The 13,674-nt window shown below is 45.9% G+C and overlaps 1 protein-coding gene across 7 annotated transcripts in view; it reads left to right on the forward strand.

The window, feature by feature from the left end:
- Window positions 1-13,674, forward strand: part of NPAS3 (neuronal PAS domain protein 3) — a 788,102-nt gene that overhangs the window by 439,059 nt on the left and 335,369 nt on the right. For 6 of the 7 annotated variants that reach the window (XM_073639080.1, XM_073639081.1, XM_073639084.1 and 3 more), the window contains one exon: window positions 1,203-1,292. The exons of the other annotated variant lie outside the window; for it this stretch is intronic. In XM_073639080.1, coding sequence (XP_073495181.1) covers window positions 1,203-1,292 — 90 coding nt within the window. The remainder of the gene's footprint in view (window positions 1-1,202; window positions 1,293-13,674) is intronic. 7 annotated transcript variants of the gene reach the window in all.

A 13,674-nucleotide genomic window follows, 5' to 3' on the forward strand; every position in this document is an offset into this window, starting at 1 on the left:
GTGCCCACGTAGCGTTTTTCAAGCGTTTATGCTGCGGAATTTCCGCAGCGGAAACGCTTGTAAAACGCTAGGTAATCCGCACCCCATGGTCCCCAAGGGGATTCCGCATGTTCTATGCACATGCTGCGGATTTTTCCGCAGCGTTTATGCTGCGTACAAAAATCCGCAGCATGTCATTTAATTCTGCGGAAGCGCAGCGGAACTCCCGCCATTGACTTGCATTGAGACGCACAGAAACCGCGACTGTACATTTCTACAAGCGGCTTCTATGCGTCTCTATGTGCGGATGGTACCCAGTTCTGGAGGAGAGGAGACTCTCATCCAGACCTGGGTACCATTGTACTGTAAAAAAAGAATAAAATAACAAATAAAGTTTATACTCACCTTTCCGAAGGCTTCTCTCTAAATGCCGGCATCGCTTGAGGACCTGCGGTGACATCACAGTCATGTGACCGCAGGCCCTTCACCGCTCTGTCTTGCGATATGCCGGCAGCCGGGAACCAGCCAGGAAGCAGCGCTGCAGCCACGCCGGGGCCTCGGGGGTGAGTATAGCTTTATTTGTTTTATTTTTTACGGTTCACACTGTATAAATCCATGCTGGTTGCATGGATTTATACAGTGTGACCTAGTTGTCAAGCACTTTCCAAGTGATGCTATCGCCTGGAAAGCGCTTGTCAATCTGCATGCGGAAACGCATGTGAATCCGCATGTATTCTGCAGGAAAAACGCATGTACAATCTGCATGCGTTTTTTTCTGCCAGGGAGATGCAGAAATGCTGCAGAAATTTTCTGCTTCATTTCTGCATCGTGGGCACATAGCCTTATTTATTGGTGATATTTTTTATTCTGGAGGAATACATTTCTGTTTCTTGTCGGGTGTTCGTTTCACCCTGGGATCAGAATCCGGTGCACGTTCCTGTGCTGGAGTTGTTCGCCTTTCTCTGCTTGCGCTCCCTCTTCTGATGATGTGCAGAACTTTCTAATATCTCATTTTTCCACTCCAGGGTTTTATGCATTTGTCTATGTATTACTGTCGTTGCTTTTCCAGTGTGCATTGTCTATCACTTTCTGTATAACTGTGCTCTCCTCTTGTGTTCCACACTTCCCCTTTCCCCCTTTTTCGGCTGTCTCCTGCCCGTTTTCCTGCCTGTTCTCCTCCCTTCCTCTCCGTTTGTGACTGTCTCTTGTTCTTTTCCCCGCAGTCTCTGGACGGATTTGTATTTGCACTAAACCAGGAGGGAAAATTTTTGTACATTTCGGAGACTGTGTCCATCTACCTTGGCTTGTCTCAGGTGAGTGTCCCTCATCTGTCTCTTCACACTCGGAGCATCATCATTTATCTGTCATATGCATATGTATTTTTTTTTTGGGGCAAGTGCATATGAAATCTTAGCGTTACCAAGTGCATTAAAATGAGAAATTGTCAAATGTCAATATATTTTGGGCTTTAAATAAACATTTAATAGTGATATTTTATTTTTTTTCTCACTATTAATATTGGTCCGTTTGCAAAAAGCGAAAGGTGATTGTCGGCATAAATAATAGAGTCCTATTCACTTCCTGTAATCTACAAGTAGGTATCGGTCACCTATGCCAAGCGGAGGTATACATTTTGTGGGCTTCATTAATATTGATGAGGCCGCAGCTTATCAGTTCATTAGGTATTGAGGCAGTGATGCCGGCAATGTCTGGGGTAGAGTTTTCTAACCTTTTTTACTATGGGGAACTCCTAGGATGAATATTCATATTTTGAACTATGGATCAGTAAAAGATAATAGGAAGGAACGCGATTCAATTACTTCTGTCTCATTATTAAGGGATTTTATTACATTTTTCCACTGCCCATAGAGAAAATATACCCACGCATCACCTACTGTCCTTACGATATGGAAGCGTACGGCCACATTGTAGTGTCATACAAACGACTTCACACTCCCCATTGGTGTTTTGTCCATGTGCTACCTAGTATTCCCGTGTACATGCCACAATAGTCTCCATATAGTAGTGTCCCGTTAGGTTCATCCATCACTATATCACCACAGCATAGTGCCTGTAATGCCATCTGAAGGTTTAGGTCCTCACGGGGTATATTGACTACCAGCAGATGATGAGTAGTCTAATTTTTCACCATGTTTTCTCCCCATTCAGTCCAGAAAATGGCTCCTTGTTGTATGTAACACCTCCGTGTGCTACTTCTATGTCACCACCATGTTTTCAGCATATCACGTTTATTACCTCTTTGTGTACCATATGCACTTTTTTTTCCATATGGCCAAGTTTCAAGTTGACTCTCTTGAGCTATGGCAATAACATGTTTGTTAAAAAAAAAAATAATAATATACAGTATATACAGTGGCATGTAAAAGTTTGGGCATCCCTGGTCAAAAGTACTATTATTGTGAACAGTTAAGCAAGATGAAGATGAAATGATCTCTAAAGGGCCTAAAGTTACAGATGACACATTTCCTTTTTATTTTAGGCAAAATATATATATTTTTTCATCTTTTACATTTTAAAAAATACAAAAAGGAAGATGGGCCAATGCAAAAGTTTGGGCACCTTGCATGGTTAATACCTAGTAGTGCCCCCTTTTGAAAGTATCACTGCTTGTAAACGTTTTTTGTAACCAGACAAGATTCTTTCAATTCTTGTTTGAGGGATTTTCATCAATTCTTCCTTGGAAAATTCTTCCAGTTCTGTGAGATTCCTGGGTCGTCTTGTATGCACTGCTATTTTGAGGACCAGTCACAGATTTTCAATGATGTTTAGATCAGGGGACTGTGAGGGCCATTGTAAAACCTTCAGCTTGCGCCTTTTGAGGTCGTGTATTGTGGATTTTGATGTGTGTTTAGGATCATTATCCATTTGTAGAAGCCATCCTCATTTCAACTTCAGCTTTTCTACAGATGGTGTTATATTTGCATCAAGAATTTGTTGAAATTTCATTGAATCCATTCTTCACTCTACCTGTGAAATGTTCCCCGTGCCATTGGCTGTAACACAACCCCAAAACATCAATTGATCTAACCCCATGCTTAATGGTTGGCGAGATGTTCTTTTCCTGAATTTCTGTGCTCTTTTTTTTTTCCACACATACCTTTGATCATTGTGGCCAAAGAGTTCTATTTAACCTCATTGGTCCACAGGACTTGTTTCCAAAATGCATCAGGTTTGTTTAAATGTTTTTTTTGCATCCTTCTGAGTCTGAATTTTATGATGAGAACGCAGAAGAGGTTTTCTTTTGATGACTCTTCCATGAAGGCCATATTTGTGCAGGTGTCTCTGAACAGTAGAACATTGTACGACAACTCCACAGTCTGCTAAATCTTTCTGACGGTCTTTTGCAGTCAAGCGGGGGTTTTGATTTGCCTCTCTTAACAGTCCTACAAGCAGCTCTCACTGAAATTTTGCTTGGTCTTCCAGACCTTTTCTTGACCTCCACTGTTCCTGTTAACTGCGTTTTGTTAATTACATTTCGAGCTGAGGAAAGGGCAACTTGAAAACGCTTTGCTATCTTCTTGTAGCCTTGTCCCGCTTTGTGGGCTGCTACCATTTTCAGAGTGGTAGGCAGCTGCTTAGAAGAACCCATGGCTGCTGTTTGTTTGCACAAGGTTAGAGGAGGCTGGGTTTTTATAGAGCTGGGAAATTTGCATCACCTGACCTTTCCTAACAATGATGATAAATAAGCCATAACCCTAACAGGTTAATTAAGGTCTGAAACCATGGTCAAAGTTATCTGAGCACACACATCTTCACGAGTGCCAAGACTTTTGCATCGGCCCATTTTTATTTTTAAGGCAAAAAATAATATATATATATATATATTATTTTTTACATTAAAAATAAAAATGGGCCGATGCAAAAGTTTATATACAGTATAGATCAAAAGTTTGGACACACCTTCTCATTTAAAGATTTTTCTGTATTTTCATGACTATAAAAATTGTACATCACACTGAAGGCATCAAAACTATGAATTAACACATGTGGAATTATATACTTAACAAAAAAGTGTGAAACAACTGAAAATATGTCTTATATTCTATGTTCTTCAAAGTAGCCACCTTTTGCTTTAATGACTGCTTTGCACACGCTTGACATTCTCTTGATGAGCTTCAGGAGGTAGTCACCGGAAATGGTTTTCACTTCACAGGTGTGCGCTGTCAGGTTTAATAAGTTGGATTTCTTGCCTTATAAATGGGGTTGGGACCATCAGTTGTGTTGTGCAGAAGTCTGGTGGATACACAGCTGATAGTTCTTCTGAATAGACTGTTAGAATTTGTATTATGGCAAGAAAAAAGCAGCTAAGTAAAGAAAAACGAGTGGCCATCATTACTTTAAGAAATGAAGGTCAGTCAGTGCGAAAAATTGGGAAAACTTTGAAAGTGTCCCCAAGTGCAGTTGCAAAAACCATCAAGCGCTACAAAGAAACTGGCTCACATGAGGACCGCCCCAGGAAAGGAAGACCAAGAGTCACCTCTGCTTCTGAGGATAATTTTATCCGAGTCACCAGCCTCAGAAATCGCAGGTTAACAGCAGCTCAGATTAGAGACCAGGTCAAAGCCACACAGAGTTCTAGCAGCAGACACATCTCTACAACAACTGTTAAGAGGAGACTTTGTGCAGCAGGCCTCCATGGTAAAATAGCTGCTAGGAAACCACTGCTAAGGACAGGCAACAAGCAGAAGAGACTTGTTTGGGCTAAAGAACACAAGGAATGGACATTAGACCAGTGGGAATCTGTGCTATGGTCTGATGAGTCCAAATTTGAGATCTTTGGTTCCAACCACCGTGTCTTTGTGCGACGCAGAAAAGGTGAATGGATGGACTCCACATGCCTGGTTCCCACCGTGAAGCATGGAGGAGGAGGTGTGATGGTGTGGGGGTGCTTTGCTGGTGACACTGTTGGGGATTTATTCAAAATTTAAGGCATACTGAACCAGCATGGCTACCACAGCATCTTGCAGTGGCATGCTATTCCATCCGGTTTGCGTTTAGTTGGACCATCATTTATTTTTCAACAGGACAATGACCCCAACCACATCTCCAGGCTGTGTAAGGGCTATTTGACCAAGAAGGAGAGTGATGGGGTGCTACGCCAGATGACCTGGCCTCCACAGTCACCAGACCTGAACCCAATCGAGATGGTTTGGGGTGAGCTGGCCCGCAGAGTGAAGGCAAAAGGGCCAAAAAGTGCTAAGCATCTCTGGGAACTCCTTCAAGATTGTTGGAAGACCATTTCTGGTGACTACCTCTTGAAGCTCATCAAGAGAATGCCAAGAGTATGCAAAGCAGTCATCAAATCAAAAGGTGGCTACTTTGAAGAACCTGGAATAAAAGACATATTTTCAGTTGCTTCACACTTTTTTGTTAAGTATATAATTCCACATGTGTTAATTCATAGTTTTGATGCCTTCATTGTGAATGAACAATTTTCATAGTCATGAAAATACAGAAAAATCTTTAAATGAGAAGGTGTGTCCAAACTTTTGGTCTGTACTGTATATATAATTTTGTCTAAAACACAATAGAAATGTGTCATCTTTAACTTTAGGCCTTCTAGAGATCATTTCATCTTCAACTTTCTAAACTGTTCACAATAATTAGAGTAATTTTGACTAGGGGTGCCCACATTTTTACATCATGCCACAGTGTGTGCGTGTATATATACAGTACAGACCAAAAGTTTGGACACACCTTCTCATTTAAAGATTTTTCTGTATTTTTATGACTATGAAAATTGTACATTCACACTGAAGGCATCAAAACTATGAATTAACACATGTGGAATTATATACTTAACAAAAAAGTGTGAAACAACTGAAAATATGTCTTATATTCTAGGTTCTTCAAAGTAGCCACCTTTTGCGTTGATGACTGCTTTGCACACTCTTGGCATTCTCTTGATGAGCTTCAAGAGGTAGTCACCGGAAATGTTTTTCACTTCACAGGTGTGCCCTGTCAGGTTTAATAAGTGGGATTTCTTGCCTTATAAATGGGGTTGGGACCATCAGTTGTCTTGTGCAGAAGTCTGGTGGATACACAGCTGATAGTCCTACGAATAGACTGTTAGAATTTGTATTATGGCAAGAAAAAAGCAGCTAAGTAAAGAAAAACGAGTGGCCCTCATTACTTTAAGAAATGAAGGTCAGTCAGTCCGAAAAATTGGGCAAACTTTGAAAGTGTCCCCAAGTGCAGTTGCAAAAACCATCAAGCGCTACAAAGAAACTGGCTCACATGAGGACCGCCCCAGGAAAGGAAGACCAAGAGTCAACTCTGCTTCTGAGGATAAGTTTATCCGAGTCACCAGCCTCAGAAATCGCAGGTTAACAGCAGCTCAGATTAGAGACCAGGTCAATGCCACACAGAGTTCTAGCAGCAGACACATCTCTTCAACAACTGTTAAGAGGAGACTTTGTGCAGCAGGCCTTCATGGTAAAATAGCTGCTAGGAAACCACTGCTAAGGACAGGCAACAAGCAGAAGAGACTTGTTTGGGCTAAAGAACACAAGGAATGGACATTAGACCAGTGGAAATCTGTGCTTTGGTCTGATGAGTCCAAATTTGAGATCTTTGGTTCCAACCACCGTGTCTTTGTGCGACACAGAAAAGGTGAACGGATGGACTCTACATGCCTGGTTCCCACCGTGAAGCATGGAGGAGGAGGTGTGGTGGTGTGGGGGTGCTTTGCTGGTGACACTGTTGGGGATTTATTCAAAATTGAAGGCATACTGAACCAGCATGGCTACCACAGCATCTTGCAGCGGCATGCTATTCCATCCGGTTTGCGTTTAGTTGGACCATCATTTATTTTTCAACAGGACAATGACCCCAAAAACACCTCCAGGCTGTGTAAGGGCTATTTGACCAAGAGGGAGAGTGATGGGGTGCTACGCCAGATGACCTGGCCTCCGCAGTCACCAGACCTGAACCCAATCGAGATGGTTTGGGGTGAGCTGGACCGCAGAGTGAAGGCAAAAGGGCCAACAAGTGCTAAGCATCTCTGGGAACTCCTTCAAGATTGTTGGAAGACCATTTCCGGTGACTACCTCTTGAAGCTCATCAAGAGAATGCCAAGAGTGTGCAAAGCAGTCATCAAAGCAAAAGGTGGCTACCTTGAAGAGCCTAGAATATAAGACATATTTTCAGTTGTTTCACATTTTTTTGTTAAGTATATAATTCCACATGTGTTAATTCATAGTTTTGATGCCTTCAGTGTGAATGTACAATTTTCAAAGTCATGAAAATACAGAAAAATCTTTAAATGAGAAGGTGTGTCCAAACTTTTGGTCTGTACTGTATGTGTATGTATGTGTATATATATATATATATATATATATATATATATATATATATATATAATGTGTGTGTGTGTAATTATTATTATTAACTTCCTTTATTGAGAAAAAGTTTTTTTATGTAGCATTTACATGTATTTAGTATAATATATGATGGTGACTGAGCAAGATCTAGATGGTGATGACCCTTGTCTATACCCACCCCCACCTTACCTGGAGTTCATTAGTGATGTGTATTTGTGATTATCACATATTGATGAGCCGTTTCAGGGTAAAGCTGTGGGCATCACCCTATATTAATGCACCGCTCACCTCGTCTCAGTGGATTCTTGCTCTTTGCCTGATGTGACCTTGGAGAGGGCAGCTTGGTGTCCCCGGTGTCCTATTATCGGCTGTTCCTGGCAAAGCTGTGTGCTGTGGGATCTGACACTGTCACTGCTGTCTGCTTACCTATCCCATTAAATAAGATCGGGTAGAGAAATATCTGTGATGCATTTTAATATCCCTGAAATAAGAAAAATGGGATCCAAAGTCCCACCTGCTTATCTTCGATGACACTTCACGCAAGAGCAAGCATTTATTCTCCAATACTGAGTGCAGGAAAATATTTGGAAGATTTTTTTTTTTCTTTAGTCCCTTCTGTCTTTGTATTGTCATTTTACATAATTGCCATTTGGTGTTTTTCCATTAACGCTAATGCATTGACACACTATGGAGCGCTCCGGAGCATTGCTCCGAGGAAATATGAGAACAGTCTCAATTAGGTTGTGCTGAACAGTCTGCCACTTTCAAAAGGATGGTTTGTGCGTATAGTAATGTACAAGTAGTAATGATCTTCTTAGTACGGTGCAACTATAAAACTATCGCAGAGTCCTGTAAAGTAATGGCGCTATAATACAGCTCTATGAAATATATCATGATTCTGCAGAGACGGTGCTGCTGAGTACTGCTGGTGTCGTAAAGGGCAAAGCATGTACTGACCCATTGTCGACACACTTTGCATATTTTTTGTTGCTGTTTTATGCATATTTCACGCTTATGTATAGTTGTGTTATATCAAACCTAAATCAATCCCTAGAAATAAGCAGCAAATAAAGGAAGCCGCTGGTCTATCTTGTAGAGTATTGCTATTTATTAAAGAATACTTTTATTTCACCAGTTTTACATCCAAAAACTTGTTGTAGATCATTTTTAGCATTCTATGAAAGTGAAGTTATAATGACCAGCCAGATAAGCAAAGTGATACTGTATAATCCTGCAATAAACAGATTATAATCCTGCAATGTGATGATGGATTGGTTCTAAACTAGTAATGTGATGGAGAGCAGCAAAGTGTCCCTGGTGTCCTATTATCAGAGGTTAGTAATGTGATAGAGAGCAGAACATAATCCAGCAATGTTTAATTATTTATTATGCTGACGTATATAGCACCATCATATACCACATCAGTATCACTGTCCCCATTGGGGTTCACCATCTACATTCCCTATCAGTATGTCTTTGGAGTGTGGGAGGAAACCGGAGAACCCGGAGGAAACCCATGCAAACACAAGGAGAACATACTGTAACATACCTGGCGGCGTCCTTGCATGATGGTCCATCTCCCACTGTGCAAGAGCGCGCACTTGATCTCCAGTCCAGAATGTCTCTCTGGCTTCCCTCCTTGCTGTCTGTTTGTCTGTTTTGGCTGCATAGGGCGACGCCCGCTGAACTTCCTGTTTCTTGTACCTTCTGCGGACACGCCCCTGTTGCACCTTCAGCCTATTGCTGTCCATCTTTGGGTATTTATACCACCTTCTTCCTCAAGATGGCGCCTGAGCATTGTGTCCTGTCAGTCGGCTTTTTGTCTCTGACATGCCAGGTCCTATCCTGTTTTCCAGTTCTGTGTCTGAACTGTGGTCTGTTCTTGTGAACACGCTTCTTGCCTGTTCTTTCGCCTTCTAGGGGCCGTATTCCTAGATCTGCCTGTCTGTGCCTTGCGGTATCTGTTCCCGTCTGAACAGAGTCCTGTTTGTGTCTCTGCCTTGCGGTATCTGTTCCCGTCTGAACAGAGTCCTGTTTGTGTCCCTGCCTTGCGGTATCTGTTCCTGTCTGAACTGAGTCCTGTCTATTTCTCCTGTCTTGCAGTATCAGTTCCCGTGTCTGAACTGAGTCCTGTCTATGTCTCCTGCCTTGCGGTATCAGTTCCCGTGTCTGAACTGAGTCCTGTCTGTGTACTCTTGCCTGCTGCCTTTCCTGGAGGCTGTATTTCCAGGCCTGTCTGAACACGCTCCTAGCCTGTTCCTCCCGCCTTCTAGGGGCCGATTACCTAGATCCGTTCCTGTATCTTGTCTGTCCTGTCTGAACACGCTCCTTGCCTGTTCGTCCCGCCTCTCTGGGGGCCGTATTCCCAGACCCGCTCCTGTATCCCGCTGCAGTGTCGGTCTCTTCCGTACACTCAGTTCCAGTCTGAACTCTCTCCTATCCTTTACCTGTTTTGCCTCTATGTCCGTTCCTTTCCTTTTTCTGCAGAGTCTGAACTCGTACCTAACTCCTGCTTGTTGTCTCTGTACTCCCGTTTGTGAGTTTGTGGTCCACTTGCTACTTCACTGCAAATACCCTGTGGGTATCTGGCTCTGCCTTTCCCTTCCTGTCTGTTCCGTGTGAACAGAGCCCTGTCCGTCCTGCTCTGACTCCTTGCTCACTGCTCCGGCAGCCTTGCTCCGCTCTGACCCTTTTGCTCACTGCTCCGGCAGCCTTGCTCCGCTCTGACCCTTTTGCTCACTGCTCCGGCAGTCCTGTCCTGCCCTGCTTCTGCCCGCTGCTCCGACAGTCCTGTCCTGCCCTGCTTCTGCCCGCTGCTCCGGCAGTCCTGTCCTGCCCTGCTTCTGCCCGCTGCTCCGGCAGTCCTGTCCTGCCCTGCTTCTGCCCGCTGCTCCGGCAGTCCTGTCCTGCCCTGCTTCTGCCCGCTGCTCCGGCAGTCCTGTCCTGCCCTGCTTCTGCCCGCTGCTCCGGCAGTCCTGTCCTGCCCTGCTTGTGCTCGCTGCTCCTGCAGCCCCGTCCTGCTCTGTTCTTGCCCACCGCTTCGGGCGTTCCCTCTCTGCTGTGGTTGTCTACCGCATCTGTGGTTCTGTGACCCAGTCTGTATTGGGTCTTAAACTTTCTGTGCTCCAGCCCGTCCTTTCGGCCAGTACCTCCCTGCCTGCATACTCGCCTGTATCCACCCATCTGCATACCTGCCGTGTTTGCTTACATCCACCAGTCTGTGCCAGCCTAACCTGCCTGTTCCAGTAATCCCAGTGTGGGCCAACCCCCGTGTCCGGAGTTTGACCTGGAGTAGCACCTGGTCCCTCTGCCCGGTTTCTCCCTGGTGCACTGGCGTCGTATGCCGTCGTGCCACCTTGGTCGGATCGGCCAGATACTTAGTCACGCCCCTCCAGGCACTCTCCGGTCCATGGTCCAGTGGAACCACAACACCCGCACACGCCAGTTAGTCCGGGCGTGTGCATAACAGCATGCTCAGGCCATGGTTCCCGTTGAGCCCCACGGCCTTCGCTCTCTGAGAAGTTTTCCAGCGAATACATGCATTAAAAATAGATAAAAAAAAATTTTTTTTCTCAGCTGAGTTCCAGGCGAATTACGCACCCGTCCAGATGGATCTATCTGCTCTCGTTCCTGCGGATCCGCCACGTTACTATGGGGATCCAAGACAAGTCGTGCATTTGTGGAGCAATGCATGCTACACTTCAAGTTCTACCCTCTATGTTTTCCCACCGATTGGGTTAAGGTGGCATTCATTATGTCTTACCTGGCGGGTGATGCCTTGGAATGGATCAACCCCCTATATGAAACACAGGATCCGATCCTCCTGGACCTAATGGCCTTCCTGGTGGCCTTTCTAATGGTCTTCGATGATCCTAACCCGGAGGCTTCTGCTGAAGCTTCACCTCCCAATATCCCGGAGCAGCCCCGATGGGTAATGTGTGTGGGTAGCGCAATAGTCCTCCAGCCCAATGAGACTACTGCCCACCCAGAATCCTCACAGGGTGACTACGCTTTCCGGAATACTTCTCCCAACCTCAAGAGGCAGTCCAGACATGCTAGATGTAGAGGCAAGCCGTCACGCCAGGGTCTGTCCTCCCTGAGACCTCCTGACCCCAACCTTGAAGTCCCTACTGAAGCTTCATCTCCCTGTATCCCGGAGAAGCCCCAACGGGTAATGTGCGTGGGTAGTGCTCCGGTTCTCCTGCCCGAAGAGACTTCTGCCCATCCAGACTCCACACAGGAGAACTTCCTGCACCCGGCATCAGATGCTTCACCCACTTTAACCGGTGTGCATGTCCAAGGATGCTCCAAAGCTGTGGTTACCTCTGAGTCTGTGCACCTCTACTACCTGGCGGAGGACCCCCTGTTGCCTCCTGAATCCTCCGGGATACCACTCGATGACAAATGGAGAGAGACTTCTCTACACTCGGTACTCGATACTTTGTCCGCTTCGTCCTGTGAGCCTGACAATCGGTACCCCAAAGTGGTAGTTACCCCCGAGTCTCTACACCCCTCCAACCAGGCGGAGGACCTCCAGTTGTCTCCAGAACCCTTCGGGGTGCTACCTGGTAGCGAAAGGACAGAGACTCTCCTTTACTCTGTACCTGATACCTCGCTCGCTTCGTCCAGTGAGTCCAACCTAGTGTACTCCGAAGCAGAGGTTACTCCCGAGTCTCTACACCCCTCCGACCAGGCGGAGGACCTCCAGTTGTCTCCAGAACCCTTCGGGGTGCCACCTGGTGGTGAATGGACAGAGACTTTCCTATATCCTGGATCTGATACCTCGCTTGCTTCGTCCAGTGAGTCCGACCTTGTGTACTCTGAAGCAGAGGTTACCCTTGAGTCTCTACACCCCTCTGACCAGGCGGAGGACCTCCAGTTGTCTCCAGAACCCTTTGGGGTGCCACCTGGTGGTGAATGGACAGAGACTTTCCTATACTCGGTACCCGATACCTCGCCTGCTTCCTCCAGTGAGTCCGACCTAGTGTACTCTGAAGCAGATGTTTTCTCTGAGCCTCTGCACTCTTCTGACCCGGCGGAGGACCTCCAGTTGTTTCCTGAATTCTCCGGGGTACCACCAGATAACAAAGAGACAGTGACTTTTCCTCATTATGTACCTGATAACCCGTCTATTTCTTCCTGTGAGTTTGACAAGATGTACCTCGAAGCAGAGATTACCCCCAAGTCTCTGTCCCCCTCCAACCCGGTGAAGGACTTCCAGTTGTCTCCTGTACCCTCTGGGGTGCCACCTGAAAATATGTGGAGAGAGACTTCCTTGTGTGCTGTTCCTGGTACTCCACCCGTTTCGTCTGTTGCTGAGGATGGCTGGATAGGAGGTAGCATCCTAGCTAACCAGATGAGATCAATTTTTCCTGTGGACAGTGGAAGTGATCTCCTTGAAGTGAACGACTGGTCCTCGAATTCCCTGCGGAAGATTCTGGCAGGCCTGAAGAAGAGAGGGCGTAAGGGGGGGGGTACTGTAACATACCTGGCGGCGTCCTTGCATGGTGGTCCATCTCCCACTGTGCAAGAGCGCGCACTTGATCTCCAGTCCAGAATGTCTCTCTGGCTTCCCTCCTTGCTGTCTGTTTGTCTGTTTTGGCTGCATAGGGCGATGCCCGCTGAACTTCCTGTTTCTTGTACCTTCTGCGGACACGCCCCTGTTGCACCTTCAGCCTATTGCTGTCCATCTTTGGGTATTTATACCACCTTCTTCCTCAAGATGGCGCCTGAGCATTGTGTCCTGTCAGTCGGCTTTTTGTCTCTGACATGCCAGGTCCTATCCTGTTTTCCAGTTCTGTGTCTGAACTGTGGTCTGTTCTTGTGAACACACTTCTTGCCTGTTCTTTCGCCTTCTAGGGGCCATATTCCTAGATCTGCCTGTCTGTGCCTTGCGGTATCTGTTCCCGTCTGAACAGAGTCCTGTTTGTGTCTCTGCCTTGCGGTATCTGTTCCCGTCTGAACAGAGTCCTGTTTGTGTCCCTGCCTTGCGGTATCTGTTCCTGTCTGAACTGAGTCCTGTCTATTTCTCCTGTCTTGCAATATCAGTTCCCGTGTCTGAACTGAGTCCTGTCTATGTCTCCTGCCTTGCGGTATCAGTTCCCGTGTCTGAACTGAGTCCTGTCTGTGTACTCTTGCCTGCTGCCTTTCCTGGAGGCTGTATTTCCAGGCCTGTCTGAACACGCTCCTAGCCTGTTCCTCTCGCCTTCTAGGGGCCGATTACCTAGATCCGTTCCTGTATCTTGTCTGTCCTGTCTGAACACGCTCCTTGCCTGTTCGTCCCGCCTCTCTGGGGGCCGTATTCCCAGACCCGCTCCTGTATCCCGCTGCAGTGTCGGTCTCTTCCGTACAC

The sequence above is a fragment of the Phyllobates terribilis genome, unplaced genomic scaffold (genome assembly GCF_046119375.1).
Source record: "Phyllobates terribilis strain yellow unplaced genomic scaffold, ASM4611937v1 Scaffold_7__3_contigs__length_470593459, whole genome shotgun sequence".
Lineage (NCBI taxonomy): Eukaryota > Metazoa > Chordata > Amphibia > Anura > Dendrobatidae > Phyllobates > Phyllobates terribilis.